Below are 27,584 nucleotides of genomic sequence, written 5' to 3'. Positions count from 1 at the left end.
AAGGTAACCTAAAGCTGGGGTCTCCAACCTTGGCAACATTAAGCCTGGCGGACTTCAACTCCCAGAATTCCCCAGCCAAAGCTGGCTGGGGAATTCTGGGAGTTGAAGTCCGCCAGGCTTAAAGTTGCCAAGGTTGGAGACCCTGACCTAAAGCACAGAGGTGCCGGCCGGCCCCCGTTTTATTTGGTTTCAGTTTGTCTCTCTGCCAGCAGCAATCACAACCTTGGGAGATGCTAGAAGTCGTTGTTGTTGTTGTTTACAACATTCAGCGCCATGTGTGGTATTCAGTAACCTTTGGAGGTGTCCCCGTTGCCCAAAGCAGTTGTCAGTTTTTATCCTGGCGAGCGAACTTTACCCCACTTAAAAGGCAAGCGGCCCTCTTGGGCTGGCACCAGGATGCCATGGAGCCCTGCCACCTGGCACCCGCTGCTCCAGCCTCCCCAGAGCCAAGAAAGAAATTTCCATACAAACACAACACAAGGGTGTGATCTCCTTTCAGACGGGGAAGCATTGAATTCGGGCGTGCTGGGGTTTGAGTGGATTTAAGGTTGAGATTGTAAGTAGCACGAAAGCCAAAAATGTTTAAATTTTAGGTGGTGCGACCAGCAGAAAAAGGTCTTGTTTTGAGCTGCCCCTTTCCGATGTTACTATTGTGCTTCATCTCAGCCAGAAGGTTTTATATCAGCTTGCTGGCTATAATAAAGTTATTTGATTTGGGAACATTATCATTTATTAGTAAGCTTCTATTTATGAAAGGCTCTTCATGTATTGTCAGCAGCTGCATTTTGTTTGTTATCAGCAGAGCCACCAACCTGCTAATTTGCTCAGCGCTAACGAACGTACAAATGTGTGTGATGCGTGGATGTAGATGTCCGTCCAAGATCCAGATAATCTTCACGTTCCTGGACTTGCAGCTGCTGAGGAGCAGAAGCTAATGTGCTTGGCAGAAAGCGATTTTTTAAAAAGAAGTATATTCATGGACTAGAGAAAGCTGGAAAAGATTGCAGTTGTAATTAATTAGCAGCTTTAGATCGTTCATTAGATACAGAACTTAGCAAATGTAAGTCTCTCTGCTGTTCCTCCAAGGAACTTCTCAATTTTGGAGTTCTGGTGTGTTTTGAAAATGGCTTTAATAGAACAGGAGATCTCCTGAGGGTATTTTTGTTTAAAACAGGTCGGCAGAAAATTAATTTACCTTGTTTTCTTTTTTATTATTACTATCCTGTGGATTTCCTTCCCCTCTTCTTAATAAATATTAAATATTTGCTCGATTAGCAAAGATTCAGGTTTTGATTGAACTGAGATCCTACGGAAATCGTATTCGGTTTAGTAAGATTTGGGGCTAAATAGTGCTAAAATAAGCAGTCAGAAGGAAGGAGGAACCAGTTGCGATGGAGCCTTAATTTGGCTGGTGTGCTGCACCCTGGAGGGAAAATGGACCTTGATTGCTATGTGATTGAGAACTGAGACCCTGAAGACTAATGGCAATCAATAACCCTGGTCCAAGGCAGAGAAGAAGACTTCGTACGTCCTTTAAAATGTTGTTGGTTGTTGTTGGTGGTTACAAAAGTTGTTGCTGATCCCTTGGACTTGGATGTAGGAGAAAGGTTGCTTTCCTAGGTGTTGAAATTGAGGGCCAGGGTCTTCCAGAGCAGAGGGAGGGTCTTGCCTAAAGAGGCTGGATCCAGGGACAAGGGAGTTGCCTCGTCTGCATGTTTGGGGTCTTGGGGCAGGACCACAGCCAGCCCGGAGGCTGTTTGCGGAGGATAAAAATAGCAGGCTCCTTTATAGCCCAGGCACAGCAGTTGCCTGGGCAGCCAGGAATTTCGGGCCTTGGGGAAGGGGGCCTTCTGGGAGGCGCTGAGGAGCAGGCGAGTCTGTGGCTGAAGAGGCCGAGATTGCTGGGGGGGTTTCATAAGGGTGTGGGAGACCTAACTGGCTCCATTCCTACACACGGCCTCTTTACCCAGCCGTAAAATTCCACTCTGAGTGGCGAAAGGATGGATGTTTGGGTCCTTGGAGGCTTGTGGTGGATGCGTTATTGAAGAGGTTAGGACGTGTCAGAGCAAGCCAGGAGGTTTAGGGGACCACTGTTCCGCTTGATATGTGTGTCACACGGCAGTGCCGCTTCTCCCGCGTCAAAAGAATCTCCTTGGTCTGTGTGTGGGAGGGGCACCTCGGGTCCAAGGCTCTGAGTCACCACCCGCCCTGTGCGCACAAGTATTCCTTCCCCAACTGAGTGCTGGCATTCTCTTTATTTCTAGGGTTCCTGAATGGTTCTGCTAACGTTCGTGGCCTTGTTGCTCGGACTGTGGCTGGTTTGGACCAAGATGGCCAAAAGCCCTCCACTTGGTTTGAAAAAACTGAAGCTTGAGCAGCCTCTCCCAGACCAACTGACCGCTCCCAAAGTCCAGCAGCTGCCTTCCAGCGGGCTCCTTCCACAGTCCCCGGGGAATGAGATGGAAGCCGTATCCTCAGAGCCCAGCCAGGCCCCTGTGAGGCCATCGCCCCAGCCCCCTCCATGCACCCAGAGGTCCGCAGACCCCTCCTGCCAACTCAAGCTCCCCATTCCCCACTCTGCCTCGGACTGTGTGCTGTGTCCGACCGCTGAGTCCACCAGGCCTTTGAGCCGGTTTGCCCGAGTGTCGTCCACGCAGCTCCTGAAGCAAATGCACTCGCTGTCCTTCGAAGAGCAGGCCGCCAGCCCTGCCCAGAGGAAGCAGCAAGCCATGGCCAAGTTTGTCTTGGGCTCCTTTGAAGACAATTCTTCCGACGAGGAATTCGTGGCCGGAGGAGCTTTTCCGAGGGGAAGGAGGAGACGGAGCAGCCTGGCCCACCCCGGCTCTTCCTTCTCTGTGGACACGGAAGCCAGCCTCGTCATGAGGTAGGCAACCTGGTCCTGTGGCACGGCTGGTTTGGGGCCTCTGGGCTGAGCCTTCGGGGGGAGCCAATTCAGGGAGGGTCGCGGTGGGCTGCCTCTCACTTCCCCGTATTTGGTTAAATGTGACTTATTTCAGGAGACGTTGGGATTGAAGCCACTGTTCTGCAATCTCTTTTTAGTAGCTAGGATCTCCATTTGAACCATTTTTGCTTGTTTGTTTTCAGTATTTGTGTCATTGCCATTCAAGCTTGTTTCTTATTTAGAAAGAGTTGTTGACTGCTTCTACCTCAGGGGACTCTAAGGGGCTTCCAAGCTGGAAACCCACCAGAATGCACAATATGTCAATTTGTCTGGTAAATGTGTGCAGCGTGATTTGAGTTGGGTGGGCAAAACAGCCCCTGCCCTCTTCAACAGCCAGAAGGTCCTGATTCGATTCAATGTGCCAAGGAACAGGGCGGCTTCCTCTCAAGTAAATGTGCCTTGAAATGCAACTGAACAGAGTCCTGGGCACATTTGTCTCGGGCTAAACTGTTTCAAATGCAGCTTATTGCTGTAAAAATGCAAGTTGTTGAACTTGGGACTTTTCCACTCTGCTGGAGAAAAGGAGAACGCAGAGTTCAGCCAGAGGTTAAAATGGAACCGCATGAATACTGAGACTGTCTGATAAAATGTTTTTTTAAAAAAACGATGGAATAGCTTATCTCTCCGTGTGTCATTTCTCCTGGTTGACTCAGTAACCTGAGCAAACCCCCTGTTTGGCTTTTGTTTTAATCTGTTTGATTTACCCCACGAGTTTCAAGTATTACAAACTTCCCATCTTTGGTGTATTGAAGCCAGAAAGTGTGGCTGCCGGGGCTGTCCCTCTGTCTGCAACCGTTGTGTTTAGGTCTGCTGAAGTTCCAGAATGCCTTGAGCACCAAGGAAGACTGGTAGAAGGTCTCTGCATCAAGTCTAGTTGGGTGTTGAGAGAAATCCTCTTGGCCTGGCTCTTGGACCTGCAGTTATTTGTGCAGGCATTAAGGGCTTCAGCAACCGGTCTTGGGATGAAAACTGGAACGGTGTGGTATTTCTGTGAAATGCTCCCAACGCTTTTTTTAAACGGCTTTTTGAAGTACGGGAGCCTGATGTGCAAATTAAAATAGTGAGGAGCCAGAGGATATTCAGACCCCGGAAGCCCTAAATACTTGTGAAGAGAGTGCAGAGAATTATTGGCTGGTTCTTTCCATTGGAGATATATTCTGTCCCTTTCACACCCGCCATGTATTGCTTTATGCATTGATATCTCCCTTCTTATTTTCCTTAATCTAGCTTTGCCAGTACAATAAAGGCATAAAATACAAAGGAAACAGGTCAATTCCTGGTGCCATTAAATGAGCGACAGTGCTGATAATGAGCGCTTATCTAAGCACGAGAGGCTGTTTCGGACCAAGGGCCAAGGATTGTCTTTCAGTTGATAACTAAGTCAGTGATCGGGAGACCCTGAGTACTGTTGGTTTTTTTTATGGTCTGTCACACAGTCGGCCAGATGTTTATACCAGGAGGTTTTTCCTCCCTTGAGCCACCTGGGGGTGCTGCTGGGAAGTGGCCGAGTCGTATCTGGCCCCTCGCCCACAGGGGAAGGGAAAGCCAAGAGGAGGGGGGGAAGTCACAGAAATGGAGGAGGAAGAGGTGGCCTCCGGCTCTGCTCCTGCCTGCCTGCCTCTCGCGGGGTTCGAAAGCCGCAGGAGAGGAGAGGAAGAAGCAGCAGGCTGGAACTGGGTGCACCACCCCGGAGGTCAGTACCGGCCGGCAGGGACCGCGAGCCAGCTTTTGAGTCTGGGCAGCTGAAGTCTTCGATCTGCTGAGCAGCCTAAGAAGAAAGGAGGCAGCTTGAGATAATCAAGCAGACATTCCTTTCTCCTCTGCAGAGATCAGGCCGGGAGGGGAAGATGCTGGCAGCGGTGGCGGCGGCGGCTGGGGGCCCTTCCTTTATGGTCATGGGGGGGGGGTATGAGAATCACCCCCTCCTGGAAGGCGGGCGGAGAAAGCGGCTCCCGCAAGGAGGGAGTAACTAACGTTTCCTGGGCGGGTGTTTCCAAAAGCTCTAAGCTTAGACGCCCTTTTGTCCTTCAGCCGCCACAAACACCCACAACTGTTTGCGGAGAGTTTCTCCAAACAATTTCAGAAGCAAATTTCTCCTGAATGAGGTCTTCGCTTTCCAGGGATTGTTTTCTAGCAATATTTCCAGGAAATGCTCCCCAGCTAAACCGTCCCTCTCCGAAAACAAGCCCATCTTGCCCAGTTTAGCACGGAGAGTCTTCTTTCCTACCCTCTTGGTCGCTTTTGCCGGCCCTAATCCACTTTCTCTGTTCGAAATGCGGAGCTTTTGAAGGCCCAGCAGCCTAAGCGAAGGGGTTCCGCAAGGAAGACATACGGTCCGTTCATAAGATGTGTGTGTTTTGTGTTAGAAGGGCCACCTTTTACCAGAACTCTGTTAACTGAAGAGGTGGGAGGAAGGCGCGTAGCAAGGGGCAAAGCGCCCAGAAGAGAGAAGGCAGTTGGTGGCACAAATTAGTGGAACAATTTCGCCTTCTTTAAGGCGCTTCTTCTACCCTCCCATTGACGGCTCTTCTCCAGCAGTCGCAGTAACACCTTCCAAGTCACCTGAGGTCCATCTTGGCTTCCTCCCTGAGGAAGAGGCTCAAGCTGTGGATGGAATGTATAGAAATCTTTCTGCCTCCTTCCAGGCCCAGCATGTCGGGGATGTACCTGGTGAAGAAAGGACGGGAGCAGAGGAAACTGGACCTCCACAGGGACTTCACGGTGGCCTCACCTGCCGAATTCGTGACTCGTTTTGGAGGAAACCGCGTGATTGAGAAGGTAGGGCTGCTGAGGAAGAAGCGATGCTCCCCTTTGGCTGTGGTGATGCAGCCGGAATGGCTGCCCATTAAATACATTACCTCAGTATAAAGCCCAGTGCATATAAAGAAACCGTATATAAAGCCAGGCGGGTATTCCAGAAGCTCAGCCGAAATAGCAAAGGGTCCTACGGCTGAGCTGGGAAAGAGCTCTGGAGGCGACCTGACCTAAAATGAGCTGGACTGTCCAGTCCAGGGGCTGAATTTGTCTCCTGCCGCTGAGCCCTGGTCCTCTTTTGGGTTCAGCATCCTCTCATCTGGTGCACTTCCTGGCGGGATGACCGGTCTGTATGTGGCTTCTCCCCAACCTCAGGTCCTGATCGCCAACAACGGCATCGCGGCCGTGAAGTGCATGCGCTCCATCCGCAGGTGGGCCTACGAGATGTTCCGGAACGAGCGGGCCATCCGGTTTGTGGTGATGGTGACCCCTGAGGACCTGAAAGCCAATGCAGGTAGGCAGCCGAGGCCGCCTTCTCAATTCCCCCGGGGCTGCCGGGGGGCTCTCTGCGCCCTTCGGCTGAAAACCCTTCCGCTTCTAGAATACATCAAGATGGCGGACCACTACGTGCCCGTCTCTGGGGGAACCAATAACAACAACTACGCCAACGTGGAACTGATCGTGGATATCTCAAAAAGAATCCCTGTGCAGGTGCTTACCGAAGTTTTCCGTCTCTCCTGGGCTGCCGTGAATTCTGTAGCAAAGGGCAGGTAGAAAAAAAGGGACGTAAATAGAACGAGTGGAATGGAATCTATGAAAATGTGGAATTGCCAAAGGGATCCCTTTGGGATCTGGCGCAAAGGATCACTTAAACCTTCTCCTTCTAGGCTGTCTGGGCTGGTTGGGGGCATGCCTCTGAAAACCCCAAACTTCCGGAGCTGCTGCAAAAACACGGGATTGCTTTCCTAGGTAGGTGTGTTTGGGTTGGCGCCTCCAGCCAAGCCGCTCTCTCTCTCTGCCACCTGCAGACTCGCCTTCCCCCAAGCATCCTTGCCAGGCCCGAATTCACGTGTGCTTGAAATTTCACCGCATGCTTTGCTCTTGCTAAGTAAAAAAGTAGATTTTCTCCCCAGAATTTGTTCTTCTGGAACAAGTTTTACCCTTTTTGGAGCAGAGATCTGTGTTTTTACAAGTCTGCAAAGGGCTTTTCTGCCTCCTTGAGGGATCAAGGTTAAATGCCTGGCCTTCAAAACAGGTGGGAGGGAGCTCCGTGTTGCCCTTTCCAGTCCTGTCTATGTATAGCTGGGCTACTCTGCTTTTGTCTGGGCCTCCAGCATTCCAGCCAGGCTCAGGCAGCCTCTCCCAAATATATATATGTATGTATGTTTTCCCAAATGTCAGCTGAGCCTCTTTTCTCTGTTTACTAGGCCCACCCAGCGAAGCCATGTGGGCCTTGGGGGACAAAGTGGCTTCCACCATTGTGGCCCAGACCATCCACATCCCAACGTTGCCCTGGAGTGGCAGTGGTAAGAGGACCCCCTCCCCCCTGCCGCCTGGCTGTCCTGTGCCCTCTCTCTACCTGGGGTCTTGCAGCTGTGATGCCCGCTTCCATCTTGACCATTCCAGACCTCACAGGAGAGATGAGGGCCTGCATGACAGGAATCTCTTCCCCTTTCCTGCCTTCTGATTTATTGCTCACGTTTTTCTGAGGCGTGACAAGGCCTCTGCTTCAACCATAAAGAAGTTGGCCTTGAAGTTTTGTCGTGATTTCTTTTTCTAGACTTGGTTGCTGAATGGATCCAGGAGGAGAAGCAGCAGATGGGGACACTCACTGTTCCCCTGGAAACCTATCAGCGGGGCTGCGTGCGGGACATGGAAGAAGGCTTGGAGGTGATGGGAGGCGCCCCAGGCGCCTTCTGAGGAGTTAGTGTTATTAATAGCAATAGTATTAGGGAAAACCGTAAGAGGCTGAGGCAGCCATGAGTGCAGGAAGATAGCAGGTTTTCTGAATTAAGCTGTCCTACCTTGGGGCTTCCTGTTGGATCTTGCATCGGCTGCAAAACGAAACAGATCAGCCAGTTTTTTGTTCCTTAAAAGATTCATTAGCCTCCTTCATGGAAGGAGAGAATCAGTCCTGTGTAAGTCTCAGCTTATGTGGGAGTTTAAGCGTAAGACATTCTTTTTCTGGCTGAACGCGGTACCAAATAAATGGTCGTGTTTGTTTATTTGTGTCAGAAACATCACAATTAAAATAACGTATACTATATGACACGTACAATTTAAAATATAAAATACAGGATTAAAATATGTTAAAATTAATAAATGGGTAATGAAGCCTGTCCTTTCAGGATTACTCTGCCCCTAGAATTTGTGCAAGGTGCTACAGACGTTACGAAATGGTTGGCAGCTAAGCACATGAGTCCGCGCCACTTTATCTAGTTTAGGTGATAGATGCCGAGCATATAATCCAGCTATTGCTGGACCTGCATATTTCAGCAGGTGGCGAGGCCAAATTCCTCTCTGCATTGAAGGCCAAGGTTGTATGTCCTTGGAGGAAGGTTAGGCTGAGTCAGTCTGGGCAGCACCAGGCCTCGGAGGGGAAGTTCAGCGGTGGGGTTCCAGAGGAGCCTCCTTCACCCCTTGATTCTTCCTTCCCTCCTTTCTCTTCCTTCTCTCAACTCTCAGGCCTCCAAGAGAATCGGCTACCCAGTGATGATCAAGGCCTCCGAGGGGGGAGGCGGCAAAGGGATTCGGATCGTGGAAGGGGTGGAGGAATTCCCTGCCCGCTTCAGACAGGTAGAGGAGGGGCTGTCCCGGGACTCTCGTGGGACAGGTTTTTAAGGGTTTCCTGCACCCACATAGCCCCCCTCGTTCTCTGAGGTTCCCCTGAAGAAGAAAGACCAGCCTGTACTTGGTCGTAGCTGATGAAATCCTCTTTCCTCGGCTTCCTTTCAGTTCCACGCTGAGAGATCGTTCAGTTGTTTGACGAGTTAATGGAGGGGTTTTTATCCTTGTCATCTTATCGCCCAGAGTGCTGTCCCAGTGCATGGCTCCCTGGACTTGAGCATTTGGAAGATCTAGATAACGCTGGCGCTCAGTTCGGTTTTCTTTCCCTTTGTCCAACAGGTGCAGAGCGAGGTCCCCGGGTCCCCCATCTTCGTGATGAAGTTCTTGCAGCACGCCCGCCATCTTGAAGTCCAAGTCTTGGCTGACCAGTATGGGAACGCCATTTCCTTGTTCAGCCGGGACTGCTCCATCCAGCGGAGGCACCAGAAGATCATCGAGGAAGCCCCGGCCACGGTGGCTCCTCCGGCTGTCTTTGAGTACATGGAGAAGGTGCGCGTGCGCAAAGTCCTAGCAAAGAACAAAGGCCAACCACGGCTGTCCCTTCTTGGAAGGGAGCCCCGGAGCAGGCGCTCCACTGTTGTGCTCCTCTTTCTCCATGTGGCTGAGGAGGCTGGTTCCTCTGTGTTCCCCCCCCTCCCCTCCCCCCACTTGTGATCCTCTGGCTGTGCCGTAAGCTACATTGGAGGCGAGAAACCTTGACCGGCCCCAAATAACCAAGGGAACCTCACGGACCGGTGTGGGAGGGGTGGAACCCGGGTCTTTTCATTCTTGGTCCTCCCTGCAGCTTTGCCAACTAAAGGAAAATATTTGAAACTCGGGGTTTTCCAACTGTGTGTGTGTGTGTCTGTTGTAACATTCATAAAAAGGAAGAGCTGTTGTAGAGACTCTGTAGCAGGTGGTCTGTGCGTGTAGTCTTGAATTATTTGAGATTACATTCCCTGCTATGCTTGGACACACAGCCACTCGCTCCTCGGGAGCCGTTGTACTTGAATACCAGCCCGAGAAGTTGCCTATTCCTAACCCAGCTGCGTTGTACTTCCTCTCCACAGTGCGCTGTGCGCCTTGCCAAGATGGTAGGCTATGTCAGTGCCGGGACAGTTGAGTACCTGTACAGCGAAGGAGGCAGCTTCCACTTCCTTGAGCTGAATCCCCGCCTGCAGGTGGAACACCCTTGCACAGAAATGATTGCCGATGTCAACCTACCGGCTGCTCAGCTCCAGGTATCCCTGTTCTCAAGTCAGTTTCCCCAGCGGCAGTTCTGAAGCATGTCGGAGAGAGAAGAACTTTGCACATGAGCTACGCGATCTCTTTGTGTGCCCCTTCAGAAGAAGCAGTGAGACGTCTAACGAATTCTTCTTGGCCCGTTTCCCTTCCTGTCTTCCCCTCCTTTCAGATTGCCATGGGGGTCCCGTTGCACAGAATAAAGGACATCCGAGCCCTCTACGGACAGTCCCCATGGGGGGACCATCCCATCGCTTTTGAGGACCCCAGCAATGCTCCCGTCCCCAGGGGCCACGTCATAGCGGCACGAATCACCAGTGAAAATCCCGATGAAGTCAGTGGAGTTAAAAATCGGTCAAGTCTTCCTTTTAAGGAGTGCAAATGCCTAGAAAGGCTCGGTGGCCCCATAGTTGGGTGGGCCAAAGGTGACCAAGCCTGACTTTCCTGCCCCCCCCTCCCCCCCCATTACCTGTCTTTTGCTGCACCTTGCAGGGTTTCAAGCCCAGCTCTGGCACGGTGCAAGAACTGAATTTCCGCAGCAATAAGAACGTCTGGGGATACTTCAGCGTGGCGGCTGCAGGCGGCTTGCACGAATTTGCCGATTCCCAGTTTGGACACTGTTTCTCCTGGGGAGAGAACCGCGAGGAGGCCATCTCGTTAGTATTGCCCTCCCTTGGGCTTTTGTGGGTGATGGAAACCTTACGGGGGCTTCCCCAGGAGGCCGTTGGGACCCTCCGTTGGCTCTCCTTTTATGGGGCACTCAGCCACTCCATCCATCCCCTTCTACTTGGCTACAAAGACCCAATTGTACTGGGATGGGCACGCATCCAAAAGGAACCTAATCCTGTCAGCCCCCCCCCCTTTGCTGGGGTGTCATTTTCACACACCCCCGACACACACCCCCCCCAGGACTGAGAGAAACAGAGCAGGTTGGAACTTTATGCATCTGGTTTGTCGGCTTTCAGAAATTTGGTGGTTGCCTTAAAGGAGCTGTCCATCCGTGGGGACTTCCGGACGACGGTCGAGTACCTGGTTAAGTTGTTGGAGACCGAGAGTTTCCATACGAACGAGACGGACACCAGCTGGCTTGATCATCTCATCGCTGAAAAAGTGCAGGTAGCTAATCTCTGAATGTTGCCTCTTCTCGGGAATGGATGCTGGTATCCCTTGAACCTCCTTTTTCAAAAAAAGACCCGAGCCCGTCTTTTCTGTTTTTAGATACCACTTTTTTATTTGGATTTACTCTTTTGCACTGAAAGACTCATCCACGTGTGTGGATGTTTTCCCAAATGAGCGAATTCTTCCTCTGTTGGCAGGCAGAGAAACCGGACACGATATTGGCTGTGGTCTGTGGCGCCCTCAACGTGGCAGATGCCTCCTTTAGGACCTGCATGGACGACTTCCTGCATTTGCTGGAGAGGTATCCCAGCCTGGCCCTTTCATGCCGTTTATCGAGCCATCAGCAGGTCTTGGTGGGACAGCCCCCCAAGTGTGAATGCCCTAAAACGCATTCCTTGCAGAGTCTCAGGGATTAAAATGTGCTGGGATGATCTGTGGAGGATTGTCTTCCTAGCACCTCGTATCTAGTGTCATGTTTGTAAGCCGTCCCGGGAGCCTCTTGGAAAGAGTGAGAGGGGATGGGTGTGATGTGTTCCTCCAAGCATGTTTGGGAGTCCTTTTCTGAGCCTCAACGGACAATTAACTAAAAGGGTCAGGACACTTTTTGATCTGGAAGTATAAAATAAGCCTGGCTGGTTTTCCAGGGGCCAGGTCCTGCCGGCAGCCTCCCTCCTGAATATTGCTGATGTAGAACTTATTTACGAAGACACCAAATATGTGCTTAAGGTATGTTGTGCGGCCCAAATTTCCATGGGGTGAAATGGGAATATTCCTTTTCGGATAGAACGGGGAGGGAGATGGGTTTTGGTTGATGTTGTTGTTAAACAATCAGCATTTACACTCGGACCTCCCTTCAGAAGGAGAGCCCAAAAGGCTGCTTCTGTTGATTCTGTGGCCTCTTGACAGGTCGCCCGCCAGTCCCTGACCACCTACGTCATCATAATGAACGGCACCCACATTGAGATCGATGTGCACCGGCTGAATGACGGGGGCCTCCTCCTGTCTTACCACGGCAACAGTTACACCACCTACATGAAGGAAGAAACCGACCGGTAGGGGACGAAATGGCTCTCCTGCCAGACATGCGCAAAAGCTCACACTTAACTATGTGTCCCAGACCACAAAGACACTTTCTTCCATTGACCAACCGCTTCTCGGTCTCTGCGGTTGGTTCCTTGGCTGGGAATCCTTCCTTTATGGGACGAGGGAGGGAGCCAGTTGGTGGGCTCGGCTGAAAGAAGCAGAGACCGAGGGCCTCTCTTCTTCAGAGAGGCAACAGCCAGCCCCATTTTTATTTTACTTCCATTTCGTTTGCTTCTTCGCCCTCTGGCTTCTGACCACCAGATACCGCATCACAATCGGCAACAAAAGCTGTGACTTTGAGAAAGAGAAAGACCCTTCCTTGCTTCGGGCCCCCTCTGCAGGAAAGCTGCTGCAGTATACGGTGGAAGACGGGGGCCACATCTATGGGGGCCACAGCTATGCAGAAATGGAGGTAACTCTCATTGGCCCTGTGGCGGGAAGGGAATCTGGTTTTCTCACCGCGGAAAGTGTCTGTTTCTCACCAATGGGTTCGTGACCGATATTCTGGCTCTGCTGGCTGGCAGGCAGTCAAGGGACGAGGCTTTTTCCTCCTTTGGACCGTCGGGCTGGAGAGCACGGCTCCGGTCCACTTTCTGGAGGCTCAGAGCATAATTGATCATGTTGGGATCCTTTGGAAAGCATCCAGGTGTGTCTGCTGCTCTCCGAACAGGTGATGAAGATGGTGGTATCCTTGACAGTGGAAGAGTCGGGCGTCATCCGCTACGTGAGGCGGCCGGGCACGTTGTTAGAGGCGGGCTGCGTGGTAGCTCGGCTTGAGCTGGACGACCGCACCCAAGTTCACCTGGTGAGTAACGGGGCGGCTGGAAGCTGTTTGGTGGGCGAAGAACTCCTTGCAAGTCTCAGGAAGCTCCGGGATGGTGGGTTTTCTGAGGATAATGTTCCGTTTATTTCTACGCTTTGCCCCTCTGCCTGCCTGTGCTTCCCCCAGGCCCAGTTGTACATGGGGGGGCTCTCCCCTCAACCGCCCCTGCCCATCCTTGGCGGGAAGCTGCACCAGGTCTTTCACAACGTGCTGGAGAACCTGCAGAACGTCATGAGCGGATATTGCTTGCCGGAGCCTTACTTCTCTGCCAAGGTAAGACGACGTGGAGGTTTTTCAACCTTTGCCTGTTCAAAACCTTGCTAGGGAAAAGCTGGCTTGCTGAGATGACGTTCCGGACCTGCCAGGAAGGCCCTTGGAAGGTCTTGCCCCTAACCCCTTCCAGCCAGTCCCCATGGCTGAACCCTCCCAAGTCTCCTGGGCGGAAGGGAGGCCCCTTGCCCCGCCGTCTTCTGAGGCCTGGCGCCAGCGGAGGGCCAGAGCTCCCTCGCTTAGGCCCTCTGGGAGTCACTCCCGTGGTCCCTGAATCCTTGAGCCTTCTTTCCCGCCAACTCAGATCAAGGAATGGGTGGATAAACTGATGAGGACCCTGCGGGATCCCTCCCTCCCCCTGCTGGAACTGCAGGAGATCATGACCAGCACGCTGGGCCGGATCCCAACCTCTGTGGAGAAGTCCATCCGGAAAGTGATGGCCCAGTACGCCAGCAACGTCACCTCCGTGCTCTGCCAGTTCCCCAGCCAGCAGGTGAGGGAGGGCAGCGGCCAAGAAGCCGACGGTGCAGGAGTGAGCAGGGGGGTGGAGGATCAGGACTGCTGGGGCATTCTGGGAAATGAAGTCCAGCTCAGGCTGCAAAGGATCGCCCCCTCTTTCTCTTCAAGATCGCCAGCATTTTGGACAGCCACGCAGCCACCCTGCAACGCAAAGCCGACCGGGAAGTCTTCTTCATGAATACCCAGAGTATCATGCAGTTGGTTCAGAGGTAGGTTGGCGTGTCTGCGCTTGTCCTCCGTATTTGGGGCATCTGCAGGGAGAGGCGGCCTGCTTCGTTGCACAGCCAAGCTGATCCTCCGGCCTGGTCTGGTCCAGCCAAGCCCTGAGCTAACAGTCAAGGAAGCCCTTCCGGCAGCACTGAAGGGGATTGGGAAGGTGGAACGGAGCCTCCCGCGTTGGCGCTTTCTTCACCGGGGCCCCTGCAGCGCACAAGCTGAGCGGAGTTTCCGCTTGTGCCCCAAACGTCTCCCGCGACGTCAGGGAATCCCCCCCTGAGCGTTTCCCCCCTCCTCCTCCCTCCTCTGCTCCCAAGACCACGAGGGACTCCTGCATCCATCGCCCCCCCCCCTCTCGCCCCCTGACTCCAGGTACCGCAGCGGCATCCGAGGCCACATGAAATCGGTGGTGCTGGACCTGCTGAGGCGATACCTGCAGGTGGAGACCCAGTTCCAGCAAGGTATGGCGGAGGCGGAGGGTGCCGCCGGCAGGGCCTCTGGCGGGGCTTCCCCCGAAGGAGGCACCTTCCCTGCAGCCGGCTCCTCTTTGGGTTTCCGCTCGCGCTCCAGCTCACTACGACAAGTGCGTGATCATCCTGAGGGAGCAGCACATGCCAAACATGACCCCCGTCCTGGACTGCATCTTCTCCCACGCCCAGGTGGCCAAGAAGAACCTCCTGGTGACCCTGCTGATTGTGAGTGGAAGGGACCCCTTCTCCCCCCGGGCACAGAGCGGCAGGGCTCGCCCGGGTGGAAGATCTTGCCTGGGGGCGGGGGAGGGGGTGGCCTTTTGTTGCCACTGTAGGCGGCACTGGGCAGGGACACAGCTGGACGTTTCCTTTCGTTGTCCAGGACCAGCTTTGTGGCCGAGACCCGACCTTGACCGATGAGCTGATGGCCATCCTGAACGAGCTCACCCAGCTCAGCAAAACGGAACATGCCAAAGTGGCCTTAAGGGCCCGGCAGGTCAGGCCAGGGGCTGCCAGTCCTCCTAATCGAGCCTTCCCTGACTTGCCTGGGGTGCTGACCCAGCCCCCACCCCCGCTTTTACCCCCAGGTGCTGATAGCCTCCCACCTGCCGTCCTACGAACTGCGGCACAACCAGGTGGAGTCCATCTTCCTCTCTGCCATCGACATGTACGGGCACCAGTTCTGCCCTGAAAACCTAAAGGTGACTCCATGAGCAGCCCTCCAGGCCCCGGGAATCCCAGCTCCGAGCCACCCCGGCTCACTTGGCCTGGGCGCTGTCCTCCTTTGCAGAAGCTCATCCTTTCGGAAACCACCATCTTCGACGTTCTCTCCACCTTCTTCTACCACGCCAACCAGGTGGTGCGCATGGCAGCCCTGGAGGTAAGGAGAGGACCGGAAGTGGGGGGGGGGATGGACGGAGGGGGGGGGCTGTTTTGCAGAAAAGGCGGACTGTGTTTTGCCCTGAAGCTGCTGAGCGCAGGGGGCCGTAATCGTAATTTCTGTGCTGGGAGGACCCCGTGAAAGGGGACCTTGGCCGTCCACCCAGGCGGGGTCCTGCTTCCTTTTGCCTCCCCAGGTCTACGTGAGGCGGGCCTACATCGCCTACGAACTGAACAGCCTGCAGCACCGCCAGCTCCTGGACGGCACCTGCGTGGTCGAGTTCCAGTTCATGCTGCCCTCCTCCCACCCAAACAGGTTCGGCAAAAGTCCCCCCGCCGTTACGGTGCCTGCCGGGGGTTGGGGGAGACGGAGGAGAAGCGGGGGAGGGGAAGCTTTCGGCACCCCCCGTTGGTCCGTCTCTGGTTTGCAGGCCTGGGGGCGGGGAGGGGGAGGCCGGGGGGTCCCGTGGGGGGGGGTCTGCCTCAGAGCAAGGGAGCTATGGGTGTTCCTGTCTCTTTGCAGAGGAAGCAGCCCCGCCCTCAGCAGGTAGCGTGGAGTTCTTTGGCTCTGCAGCATGATAACAGCAGTTACCCCAAAGCTCAGCTCCGCCCTAACGGCCTCCCTGACTTTTCTCCTAACTGCCCCCCCCGCCTCCAGCCCTTTGGATTGGCCACTAATGTTCTGACTGGGGGCATGTGGGGAGGGCAAAGCGCTGGGCTGGACCCCTGCAGCAAGCGGGGGATGGAAAACGGCAAAGGGGGGTGGGGGGGAGGCAGCCTTTTTGGGGAGGGAAACCCAGGAGCGCTCCTCCTCCCGGCCTTCGGGCTCCTACCTGCTCCAGCTGGGGGCCTGCCGTGTGCCCACCCGCCCTTGGAAGCGGCAGGGGCTCAATTCCACGGCTCCATCTGGCGTTTCCCCTCTTCCTGGCCCAGAATGTCCGTCCCGGTCAGCATCTCCAACCCGGACTTGGCCCGGCACAGCACGGAGCTCTTCATGGACAGCGGCTTTTCCCCTCTCTGCCAGAGAATGGGAGCCATGGTGGCCTTTGACCGATTCGAGGATTTCACCCGGTAGGTCGGCCCACCTGGGAGAGAGGCGGGCCTCGCCCCAGGCCTCGTGGCCCCCCCGGGGGGGCTCACCTGCAGCCTCTCTTCTCTCCGTGTGCTAGGAATTTCGATGAAGTCATTTCCTGCTTTGCTGAGCCGCCCATGGAGAGCCCCCTCTTCAGCGAAGTCCGGTCTACCTTTTACGATGAAGACGACAACAAAGTGAGTGTTTGTGGGCTGCCAGCGCCTGCCTCTCTCTCTCCCCCCACTGCCTTACGGCTGGGCCTAACCTGTGCGTGGTCTTGGGGCTTCCAGAACGTCCGGGAGGAGCCCATCCACATCTTGAACGTGGCCATCCGGTGGGCGGATCACCAGGAGGACGAAGAGCTGGTGCCGATCTTCAGGGCCTTCGCCCAGTCCAAGGTCCGTTCTCCCGAAACCCCGGATTTCCTCCCCTGGGCTGAGAGGAAGCGCACCTGTGTGCGCTTCTTCGCTCGCATTAAAGGCTGACCTGGTTCTGAATCGTTGGCTCCCCGTCCCAGCAGGGTTGCACATCCTCCTCAGCGCAGCTGCTGTTTGGATGCGGACAAAAAAAACCTTGATCTAACCTGGGTCTCCTTTTGTCCTGGTGACGGGAGGCCACTTGGTAATATTTTGGGGGGAGGTTATTCAGATATTTGGCCTTTTCTCGTCTTCTTTCCCCATGCAGAATAGTATCCTCGTTGACTACGGGCTTCGAAGAATCACCTTTTTGATAACCCAGCAGGTCAGCGAAAAGATATACGTGCGTGTGTGAAATGTATATACGAATAAAGTGTATCAATGACTGTTGATAACGGGGGTGGACTTAACGGCTGCTTAAAAGGCGAATGTTGGTGGCTGTTGCTCTTTCTCCTGACCGGCCACCTCTGTCTTCTTTTGCAGAGGGCGTTCCCAAAGTTCTTCACTTTCCGAGCTCGGGATGAGGTGAGAGGCTCTTTAACCCCCCAGGCCTTTAACGCCTGGCCTTAGTTCTAATGTGCAACGGGTACAGCTTTAGCCTCGACCTTCAACCCCACAAATGCTGCTGCGTCTTCCTCAGTTTGCTGAAGACCACATCTATCGCCACTTGGAGCCAGCGCTGGCTTTCCAGCTGGAGCTGAATCGGATGCGCAACTTCGACCTGACCGCAGTGCCATGTGCCAACCATAAGATGCACCTTTACCTGGGTGCTGCCAAAGTGGAGGAAGGCACCGAGGTCACCGACTACAGGTTCTTCATCCGGGCCATTGTCAGGCACTCCGATCTGATCACCAAGGTGAGTCTAGGCAGCCCTTGGGGGAGCCAGGAGACACTTTCTGCTCGTGAGGGGCCCTGGGTGGTTTCCTTGCAGGCATTTGATGACCCAAACTAGGGAACATCATCAGTGTAGCGAGGGGTGTTGCCGACTAGCCCTGACGATGTTCCCTAGTTGGGTCATGAAACGCCTGTAAGGAAACCACCCAGCTCAGAGAGCACCCAGGGCCCCTCATGCCAACCCTGAGCATCAAATAGTCCCCTTTTCTGGTACTTCCTGCTGAGCCCAGCAGCCCATCCCGGGATCCCGAGAGGAGGCGAGAGTGGTGTCCCCCCGCTGCCTCCCCGCCTGTCCCCTTGACAAGCCCCTTTCTCTGTCCCCCGTCTTCCCGCCCAGGAGGCCTCCTTCGAGTACCTGCAGAACGAGGGCGAGCGGCTGCTCTTGGAAGCCATGGACGAGCTGGAGGTGGCTGCCAGCAACACCAGCGTCCGCACCGACTGCAACCACATCTTCCTCAACTTTGTCCCCACCGTTGTGATGGACCCATCCAAGGTCTGTGTGGCTTCCGTCTCGAGAGAGCCCGCCGTGCTCGTGGAGTGAGGAGCTCCCCCTGACCTCACTTTGGTGGCGCCCCCCCTCCCCCAGATCGAGGAGTCTGTGCGGTCCATGGTGATGCGGTACGGCAGCCGCCTCTGGAAGCTGCGGGTCCTTCAAGCCGAAGTGAAGATCAACATCCGCCTGATGCCGACGGCCCAAGCGGTTCCTGTCCGCCTCTTCCTCACCGATGAGTCCGGATACTACCTGGATATCAGCCTCTACAAGGAAGTCAGCGACCCCAGCACAGGCAGCGTAGGTACCCCCGAGCCCCTCGAGCACCCCGATCGCCCCCCAGATCGGCTCCCCTTCCGCTTCTCCTCCCCTCGGGTGGGCGGCCCTCCAGAGTTGGGATCCCAACGGAGTGCCCCCACACACCCCTGATGCTTCGGGTCTGCACAGGCCTCGCCCCTTGGTGAGCTTGGGGTCTGGGAAGCGTGGCCGAGGGCGCCTGGAGAGCCTGCAGGTCACTCGGCAGAGGGTCACGCCTACAGCTAGGGGCGCGTTTGTGACGATTCCGTGCTTGTCCGAGTGGGATTACCTGAGCGGAGAGGGGCGGCCTGACTCCTCCTCGTGTCCCGGCCTAGATCATGTTCCACTCCTTCGGGGAGAAGCAAGGCCCCATGCACGGCATGCTCATCAACACGCCCTACGTCACCAAGGACCTGCTCCAGGCCAAGCGCTTCCAGGCCCAGTCGCTGGGCACCACCTACGTCTACGACTTCCTGGAGATGTTCCGGCAGGTGGGCTGGGCAGCGGCTCAAGGTGCTCCTCTCCCCCGGCTCGCTCAGCCCCCTGGGTGGGAAGAGGCTGGCTGCCACCACTGCTCCCTAGGCTTCCCCCACAGCCGCGCACAGCCTCTGGCTTTCATGCTCGAGAGGCCCCGGAGCAGGGACTGCGAGTCCTAGTCTCTCTCTTCCTTGGAGCTTCTGATTTGGGGGTTGCAGCAGATCTTTAAATTAAAAAATGCCTCCCACACACGGACTGAGTACTGGGAAACGTTTTAACGAAGCAAAACTGGGCTGGAATAGCCCGGTTCACCTGTAGACCTGCCCCTCCAGAAACAATGACAGGGAAAGCAAATGGGTACCGGATACGCCGAGGTGTCTCTTCCGTTGAGGCTCTCTGCCAACGGAAGAGACAGAACTCTGCCTCCCTGATGGGGAGCCCCCTCCTCCCCCTCGCCACGAAGGAGCTCCAGAGCCCCGGAAGGGCCCTTCCCTCCGCTCCCCTGAGCGGTGTCTTCCCCCCGGTGCTGTGAACGCTCCTCTTCCTCCTCAGGCCCTGTTCAAGCAGTGGGGAGCCACGGAGGACGCCAGCCCCACCGACGTGCTGACTTACACGGAACTGGTGCTGGATGCCCAGGGGAAGGTGCTGCAGCTGAACAGGCTGCCGGGAGGGAATGAGGTGAGCGCTGAGACCCAGGCAGGCCAAAGCTTGAGAGAGAAGGGAAGGTGGCCGGGGAGGTTTCAAACAACTGCGGGCCCTGGCAGACTGAGGGGCTGCAGGCCTCCGTTAGGAGAATTCAGCCGTGGAACGGTAGAACATCCCCCGGATTCAGAAATACCGCTTGTCAACCTCTGGTTTTGATCCGTTTCTCTTTCCTCCTCCTCCTCCTCCTCCTCCTCCTCCTCCTCCTCCTCCACCTCCCAGATCGGAATGGTGGCTTTCAAGATGAAGATGAAGACCCCCGAGTACCCCAAGGGCCGCGACATTGTGCTCATCAGCAACGACATCACCTACAAGATTGGGTCCTTTGGGCCTGCCGAGGATCTCCTGTTCCTGCGGGCGTCGGAGCTGGCCCGGGCAGAGGGCATCCCGCGGGTCTACATTGCGGCCAACAGTGGTGCCCGCATCGGGTTTGCCGACGAGGTCAAGAGCAAGTTCCAGATAGGCTGGATAGATCCAGCAGATCCCTACAAGGTAGGTGGACTCTTGTGGGACCCAGCAGGATCCCATCACGGCTGAGTCTCCCCTTGGAAGATGGGGAGGCGCCTGCGTTGCCCAAGCTGAGCCTCGCTGCCCAGGGAGGGAGAGGATTCCGGGACGTTTCCGGGGCCTCGTCCTTCCTGTCTGAAGGCATAACGGCAGGCCGGCAGGCAGCACTGGCTTCTTAATCAGTAACAGGTAGCGAGAGAGTCTGGGGTTCCCCCAAGCCCTGTAATTGTGGGGGAGCAGAGAAGGACCCACTGCCCCAAATCTGAGCGGGGAACAAGGACAATCTTTCCCCTGGCTCCTTGTTCCCGTTGGAGAAGAGCCGCCCAAACGGTCGCGTCATAAGCTTATTATTACGATCTAAGGGCTTCCTAGCAGTCGTGTGCGCCAAACTGATCCAGCTAATCCTGCCCATCCCCCCCCGCCCTCTTTTCCAAAGGGATTCAAGTACCTGTACTTAACGCCGCAGGATTACACCAGGATCAGCTCCACCAATTCCGTTCACTGCAGGCACGTGGAAGAGGCTGGTGAGTCCAGGTAAGAAAGTGGGGGGACCTGGGGGGGGGGCTCTCCCTCCCCCCCTCCCTCCCTCTCTCTCTCTCTCTGTGATATTGACCTTCTGCCTGTTCTCATCTTCGGCAGGTATGTCATCACTGACATCATTGGGAAAGAGGAAGGCTTCGGGGTGGAGAACTTGAGGGCGTCGGCCACCATCGCGGGGGAGTCTTCCCTCGCCTATGACCAAATTGTCACCATCAGCATGGTACGGCTCCGCATCCCTCCGGTTCAAACCCTGGCGGGGGGGGAGGGGAACGGCTACCGAGCAGGAAGCTGCCCTGCTTTCTAAACCGGCGGTTCTCAGCCTTGGCAGCTTGAAGACGTGAGGCCTTCAAACCCCAGGGTCCCCCGTGGCTGGCCGGGGCATTCTGGGAGCTTAAGTCCCTACACCTCCCTAAATGACAGCTCCGGCTTCCCCAGCCGTAAATAAATTGGTTCCTTGGCTTCTGTTACCCAGGTCACCTGTCGAGCCATTGGGATTGGGGCTTACCTGGTCAGGCTCGGCCAGCGAGTGATCCAGGTGGAGAATTCCCACATCATTTTGACCGGGGCCAGCGCTCTGAATAAGGTACGAAGAGGGCTTGTTTTGGCTTCCGGCGTTCTCTGTTCAGATTATCCTAAGAAAAAGTTTCCCACCTTCTGAGTAAGTGCCGGCCTTGCTGTGGGATTGCGGAACCGGTCCGTGGGAAACGATGCTTGTTCCGGTATGTGAAACAATATATTCACGTTAAAAAAAACAGCTTCTCGGGTTGGTACTGGATTGCAGCCTTTATCAACCACTCCTTCAGCGATAGGCTCATCGACACCCCCAAATTCTTCAGGGCAATATTAGCCCGGCCACAGGGATCAGGAAGCACATCCTGCCTTCGGCCTTGATCTGAAGGTTCAGCATGGCCATCAGGGCCAAGAGCCACATCTGCTTGCAGGCCCTGAGCTGGGGAAACGAGTCCCGCCGAGTGATTTCCGAAGCTGCAGGGTGTGGCCCCTAGGAAGCTGCTCTCGGAGTCTTTGAGGAAAGCACTGCTTGCATCCGCCCTTTTCCCCTCTGGTGCAGGTCTTGGGCCGGGAAGTCTACACCTCGAACAACCAGCTGGGCGGAGTGCAGATCATGCACAACAACGGCGTCTCCCATGTGGCCGTCCCGGATGACTTCGAAGGCGTCTACACCATCCTCCAGTGGCTTTCCTACATGCCCAAGGTACCTGGAGGGCGGCAGAGGAAGGCCAGGCTGCCAACTTGGAAGACAGCGAGAGCAACGGGGCCGGCGTTTCAATGAGGATCAGGGATCCCTTGCCCCAATTGCAGTGGCCTTCCCAGTTTAATTGGGCCACAGGGTTTTTTAAAAAAACTTAAGCAATCTGTGCGTTACACTAGAAAAACAAGCAACTTCTGTAGCTGGATAAGAATGAATGACCGTTGCTTGTTAATGTCACAATCTGATTTCTTCAATTACCCGAAAGAGACGGTTTCCATCGCCCCGCGTGGCCTCTTCCCCACCCGCTTAAAACTGGCCCTGAGAAACGTTTCTCCTTGCAGGATCATCATAGCCCGCTGCCCGTTATCCCTCCAAGTGACCCCATAGACAGGGAGATTGACTTTGTCCCTTCGAAAGTCCCCTACGACCCCCGGTGGATGCTGGCGGGGAGGCCCCACCCAAGTGAGTATGGGCTCCTCTGGAAGAAGCGTGTTGGGGGGGGCTGGAGGGCAAAATCCAGCACTGGGTGGGGGGAGTAGCTTGGCTCAACTAATTGTATTGGTAGGTTTTGACAAAGATAAAACTTGGCTAGATAAGCATGTAGAGATGGGAAGTTGGTAGATGTCTTTGTTGGTTTGAAACTGTACAAATTCATACCCAGCATGGCTGGAACCACGAACAGCAGCTTACCTGGAGTTGGAGGTAGCGATGTGACGTGGTTTGTTTATGTATTAAATTTATTGGTCACCCATCTTCCCACTGGGAACCTTCTCAACGTCTCCCCCATTTTGTTGTACAGCTGTGAAGGGATCTTGGCAAAGCGGTTTCTTTGATCAAGGATCATTTGCAGAGATCATGCAGCCCTGGGCCCAGACTGTGGTGGTTGGTCGAGCCAGGTATTGGCAGAGGGTTGGGGCTGGCTGAGGAGCGACTGGGAGGGGGCTGGGGGCCACGCGTGATAGACCTTGCCCCTTAAAGTAAGCCAGAACTTCCTTTCCTGTTCTGGCAGGTCTGCTAAAATGTTAACATCTCTATGCTTATGAAATAAACAATGGCATACTATTCCTTGTCTGGTTGCATTGAGTACTTGTAGCCCTACTTTCGGACTCTCCTTGGCAGGCTAGGAGGAATCCCGGTGGGCGTGATAGCCGTGGAGGTCCGGACGGTGGAACTTGCCATACCAGCCGATCCAGCAAATCCAGAGTCGGAAGCAAAGGTCAGGCCTTGTAACATTCGGACTCTTTTGCCCCGCAGGGCATCTCATCGGTTGGTCTCCCTGTCTGGCTTTTCTCAGGCTTCCTAGAATACGGTTCAGTTGTATAGAATGGGAAGGATGGGTGTGTCTGTGTTTTGCTTTTTTTAGTGATAATGTACACTGAGGAGGGCATATAATTGTGTTGTACGAGGTGCAATGACAATAAACCAAACTAAAATACAATTCCACAGCGCCTTGTCATCTTCAGTAAAGGGGCCCCTCTGTGAAAGGGACAGATCCCCCTGCAATGCGTCGAGCACGTCTTTTTGCCTTCCGTCTGACTGGTGTGTTAATTTGGGGTGACCTGTAATTTTTCCCTTTATATCTTCCTTAGATCATCCAGCAAGCCGGGCAGGTCTGGTTCCCAGACTCTGCTTTCAAAACTGCCCAGGCCATCAGGGACTTCGACCGCGAGCACCTTCCCCTCTTGATCTTCGCCAACTGGAGGGGCTTCTCTGGCGGCATGAAAGGTACCCTTCCTGCATCCCCCCTCCTCGTCACATCAGTGGCCCCCAAAGAGAGGGAGAGAGAGAGAGAGAGAAAGAGGTGGTGGTGACTTCTCGGCCTCTGATTGCAGACATGTACGACCAGGTGCTGAAGTTCGGGGCGTACATTGTGGACAGCATCCGGCAGTTCAAGCAGCCGGCTCTCGTCTACATCCCCCCCCATGCCGAGCTGCGGGGAGGCTCCTGGGTGGTGATTGACCCGACCATCAACCCTCTCCACCTGGAGCTCTATGCGGACAAAGAGAGCAGGTGAGTGTCTGGCTGCGTCCTCACCTTCTCTGGGGTCCTGTCTTGGGGTGGCCGATCCTGGGCTACTGAAACACCCCCTGAACTGGGCGTGGCTGGAGCGACAACTGCAGCTGCCTTCATTTTTGCTGGGGGCCTTGAGGTGTCTGGCTTATCGATTAGGGTTTCCGTGGGAAGATATCTCCGGTTTTTTCTTGCAAAAGCAACCTGTTCCGTATGGAGTCTGCCTGCTTCATCAGGGGCCCGTTTGGAGCCATTCGGGTTGGGCCCTTGTGGAATGCCGGCGGGGGCTCCGGAGGCCCAAGGCATGGAGAGAGCCCCGGGGTCATGTGGGGGTGGGGGGAGGCTTCTTCTGACCTGTCCAGCCTCGGCCAGCCCAAGAGGAGGGGCGTTTCCCTTGCCTGCCTCCAGTCGCCAAGGGCTCTGCTTTGCAGGGGGGGCATCTTGGAAGCGGAAGGAACTGTGGAGATCAAGTTCAGGAAGAAAGAGCTGCTCAAGGCCATGAGGAGGGTCGATGCCACCTATGCGCAGATCGCCCAGCGGCTGAGTAAGAGGAAGGCCAAGCGGGGCCAGCTCTCCCCCCCCCCCTTCCCTTCCCTTCCCTTCCCTTCCCTTCCCTGCTGCCAACATATCTGCAGCCACTGGGCGCTCAGCCCTCGCGCCCCTTTGGAAACGTGGGGGAGCAGAGCTCTGGGTGGGAACACCTTCCCTGGCGTCCCTCCTCTTCCCCAGCCTTCCCTCCCTCCCTCCCTCCCTCCCTCCCTCCTTCCTTCCTTCCTTCCCTCCCTCCCTCCCTCCCTCCTTCCTTCCTTCTCTCATCTTCCTTCCTTCCTTCCTTCCTTCCTTCCTTCCTTCCTTCTTCCCTTCCCTTCCCTTCCCCTTCCTTCCTTCCTTCCTTCCTTCCTTCCTTCCTTCCTCCCTCCCTCCCTCCCTCCCTCCCTCCCTCCCCCTCCCTCCCTCCCTCCCCACAAGCCACTTCCCGGGGCCTCCCAGGCCGCCTGCCCTCCAACGGGCCCTTCCTCTCTTCTGGGCTGGGCAGGTTCTCCGGATCTCTCCCAGGGGGAGCGCAGAGACCTGGAGAAGCAGCTGAAGAGGCGAGAAGACGACCTGCTGCCCGTCCTCCACCAGGCGGCTGTGCACTTTGCCGACCTGCACGACACCCCCGGGAGGCTGCAGGAGAAAGGAGTGATCACGGTAAGGGCAGGCAGGCGGCCCTTTGAAGGGGGGGGAGAAACTCCCCAGAGGGCCCCCCAAGAGGCCCCCTAAGGGACCGGCCGTGGGTCCCGCAGACCCCAGCCCTGGGTGGGGGGAAGGCCGCCCGGAGCGCCCTGAGGACGGGGATCTCCCATTCCAGGACGTCCTTCAGTGGAAGGAGAGCCGCGCCTTTTTCTACTGGCGGCTGCGGCGGCTGCTGTTGGAGGAGGGGGTCAAGGCCGAGATCCTGAGCGCCCACAGCGAGCTCAGCAACAGCCACATGCAGTCCATGATGCGACGCTGGTTCCTGGAGACGGAAGGCGCCGTCAAGGTCTGGGGCTGGGTGGGCGGGGGCCGGCTTCTTCTCCCGGCTCTCCCTGCTTCGCGGCTGAGCGCGGCTCTCTCCTTCGGCCCCTCCTGTAGAGTTACCTGTGGGATAACAACCAGGTGGCCGTGGCATGGCTTGAGAAGCACCTGAGCGAAGAGGACGGGGCCAAGTCGGCCATCCGGGAGAACATCAGATACCTGAAGCGTGATTATGCCCTGAAACACATCCGAAGGTGAGTCCCCTTTCGGGGCGCAGGTGGGCTTCCCCGAGAGGCTCCGCGCGTTGGTCCCTCCGGGGCGTCAGAACTGAACCGTTGGGAGGGGGCCCAGGAACCCCGCGGGCGGAGCTTGGGGAAATCTGAGACCTCGTATTTTCTGCTTGAATGGTGGGAGGGCAGAGGGAGGATGGCCCAGGCCAGCTGCGTTGCGTGGCTATGCAATGCGTAAAGAGGACGCCCTAGGCAAGAGCGTGCTTAAAGGGTGACTGACGGGAGGGGGAGGCCTTGGGCCGCTGGACGCTGCCTGCCCAGGTGACTCCGGTCTCTGGAGGCTGAGATTTCAGTATATTATGTGCTCCTCTTTACGGACCCTCGCACTCCCACGTGGCAGTCTTTGCTTTCTTCTTCAAATAGTCACTGAGCAAAACTCGTGTTTTTGTCTCACAACTTCGCAAGAGGAAAAGGGGTGTTTTATATCAAAACCCCGTCCATTAAAGTCTCTCCCTACGATCCCGCTTCTCTCTTTCAGCTTGATAGAGGCAAACCCGGAGATCGCCATGGACTGTATCATTCACATGACCCAGCACATCACAAGTGCCCAGAGGGCTGAGGTGGTTCGCCTCCTGGCCACTATGGACAGTCCTTCCCCCTCTTGACCTGAGGCACTGGCCGTAGGAGAGACTGCCAGCCCTCTGAGAAGGGAAGGAGGCGGCAGCGGCAAACCACCTCAGTTCCTGAGCTCCGTCCGGCTGCAGCCCCGTTTGTCCTTAGGCCGGCCAGAGTCCCCCAGTTCCCAGGGTCTGCTGTCCTGCCGCCCGTATGTCCCGCAGCCGCCTGTGTGCCCGGCACATAATGTCCAGGGGAAACGCTCAGTCTAGAATGTATGTTTAAAGTAAGCGCGTTTGTGATTCTTGCCCAGGGTTATCCGTTGAGGTAAGGAATCCTCTTTCACAAAACCCCTCAGGACACACTTGTTAAAAACACGTGTTGCAGGGGGGGAAATACCCGTATCGATCACCCAGCCAGTACTTGGGGAAGTCTCTCCATAGGCCAGACAGCACAGCCGCCTGGAAGCATTTGAGAAGGAAGGCGTTTCTGGCTGTCGGCCTCAGGGTCCCCCTTCCTCTCCTGTAGAGGGGCAAAGGAAAGGTTTCGCCACAAGCCGGCTGTTTCTTCAGAAAGAGGGAGGGGTCTCCATCCTCACCCCCAGCTGGCTGAGATGTCAGATAGACCTGATATAAATGGATATAAATTTATTTGTGGAATGAGGGACTTGGCCAGAGGCGAGACAATCAAAACACACTTTTAAAGGGATAAATCGTCAGCCGGTCAAAAGTATGATGGGCTATGAAACATCCAATGCTCAAAACACTTACACACACACACACACACACACAGAGTCTTTCCTGAAGGAGACCTGGGACAAAGGAGGTGATAGCTGAAGGTAATTTACACTGTTCTTGGCAGGCCTCCTAACCTTCCGTGGGAGTGCAATTGTCTCTCTACCTGTGGCATTAACGCTTGAGTGCATCCGGTATGGGACAGGGTTTCTTTTTTCCCCTAAAAAGAAAATAGGGTTATAAACCCCTTTTTCAGGGGAAGAAGATGAAGAGCCACGTAACAAAATCTTGCTTTTTCTCGTTGTTAATAAATCTTGTCTTCTCAGGGAAGGGAGGCCCCCAAAAGCCACTGCAGAGGAGCTCCAAACAGCTGTTGTTGTTTTTAATAAGAGCAACTCTTTGATTTTTTTTATACAGACTTCGACTTTTGTTTTCTCTTTTGTGAGTTGGAGATTCATTAAAGTAATCTTGGTTTTCTTAATGGTCCCAGTTGCTTTTCTTCAGCCTCCCCAACCGCGGAAAGATGCGAAGTGGCTCCCTAGATCGGATATGCCGGTGTGGATGCCGCCGCCGCCATTTAGCCGAGTGTCTCTATCAGTAACGCGTCTTTATTGTCATTTGTTTCCATACAAAGCTGACCGTAGTAAATTATGGGGTGATCAGCTCATCAGCTCACCAGGACTGAAAGAAAGTACATTTTCAAGGGGAAACTTTTTCGTAAGCCATTTCC

The 27,584-nt window shown here is 55.2% G+C and overlaps 1 protein-coding gene across 4 annotated transcripts; it reads left to right on the top strand.

The window, feature by feature from the left end:
* Window positions 1-435: 435 nt before the first annotated feature.
* Window positions 436-27,330, top strand: ACACB (acetyl-CoA carboxylase beta). Of its 4 annotated transcripts, none has more exons than XR_015739583.1 (54): window positions 436-556; window positions 2,265-2,884; window positions 5,608-5,740; window positions 6,092-6,230; window positions 6,318-6,427; window positions 6,604-6,685; window positions 7,144-7,242; window positions 7,497-7,606; window positions 8,402-8,512; window positions 8,843-9,052; window positions 9,613-9,783; window positions 9,957-10,118; window positions 10,277-10,440; window positions 10,750-10,900; window positions 11,101-11,204; window positions 11,548-11,629; window positions 11,810-11,955; window positions 12,248-12,398; window positions 12,657-12,791; window positions 12,936-13,082; window positions 13,384-13,572; window positions 13,707-13,807; window positions 14,187-14,275; window positions 14,385-14,509; window positions 14,667-14,780; window positions 14,872-14,985; window positions 15,075-15,164; window positions 15,361-15,479; window positions 15,687-15,710; window positions 16,097-16,234; window positions 16,333-16,432; window positions 16,526-16,633; window positions 16,920-16,976; window positions 17,135-17,176; window positions 17,292-17,507; window positions 17,883-18,038; window positions 18,132-18,335; window positions 18,668-18,823; window positions 19,362-19,487; window positions 19,734-20,003; window positions 20,455-20,552; window positions 20,658-20,778; window positions 21,031-21,141; window positions 21,628-21,771; window positions 22,110-22,230; window positions 22,568-22,664; window positions 22,888-22,984; window positions 23,358-23,493; window positions 23,615-23,778; window positions 24,210-24,322; window positions 24,815-24,969; window positions 25,130-25,300; window positions 25,393-25,529; window positions 26,044-27,330. XR_015739583.1 is itself a non-coding variant. In XM_087912960.1 (54 exons), exons 2-54 carry the CDS (start codon window positions 2,274-2,276, stop codon window positions 26,168-26,170), a joined length of 7,362 nt encoding a protein of 2,453 aa, XP_087769086.1. In that variant the 5' UTR covers window positions 436-556; window positions 2,265-2,273; the 3' UTR covers window positions 26,171-27,330. The 4 variants fall into 4 exon arrangements, 3 of the variants coding, with proteins under 3 accessions (XP_087769086.1, XP_026575162.1, XP_087769089.1); XM_087912960.1 differs by having other exon boundaries at window positions 23,601-23,778; XM_026719377.2 differs by lacking the exon at window positions 15,687-15,710 and having other exon boundaries at window positions 23,601-23,778.
* The last annotated feature ends 254 nt before the right edge of the window (window positions 27,331-27,584 follow it).

This window comes from Pseudonaja textilis, chromosome 15, assembly GCF_049901715.1.
Source record: "Pseudonaja textilis isolate UNSWEBS1 chromosome 15, rPseTex1.2, whole genome shotgun sequence".
Taxonomy (NCBI): Eukaryota; Metazoa; Chordata; class Lepidosauria; order Squamata; family Elapidae; genus Pseudonaja; species Pseudonaja textilis.
Note: the sequence above shows the minus strand (reverse complement) of the source record. Positions and strands in the feature narration are given on the sequence as shown.

Excerpts from the sequence above, each read along its gene's own strand:
- ACACB (XM_087912960.1), top strand. The coding sequence starts at position 2,274 with ATGGTTCTGCTAACGTTCGTGGCCTTGTTGCTCGGACTGTGGCTGGTT. Across the intron at positions 23,494-23,600 it reads CTTCTCTGGCGGCATGAAAG|ACATGTACGACCAGGTGCTG; the intron begins GTACCCTTCCTG and ends CTCTGATTGCAG. Across the intron at positions 25,301-25,392 it reads AGACGGAAGGCGCCGTCAAG|AGTTACCTGTGGGATAACAA; the intron begins GTCTGGGGCTGG and ends CCCCTCCTGTAG.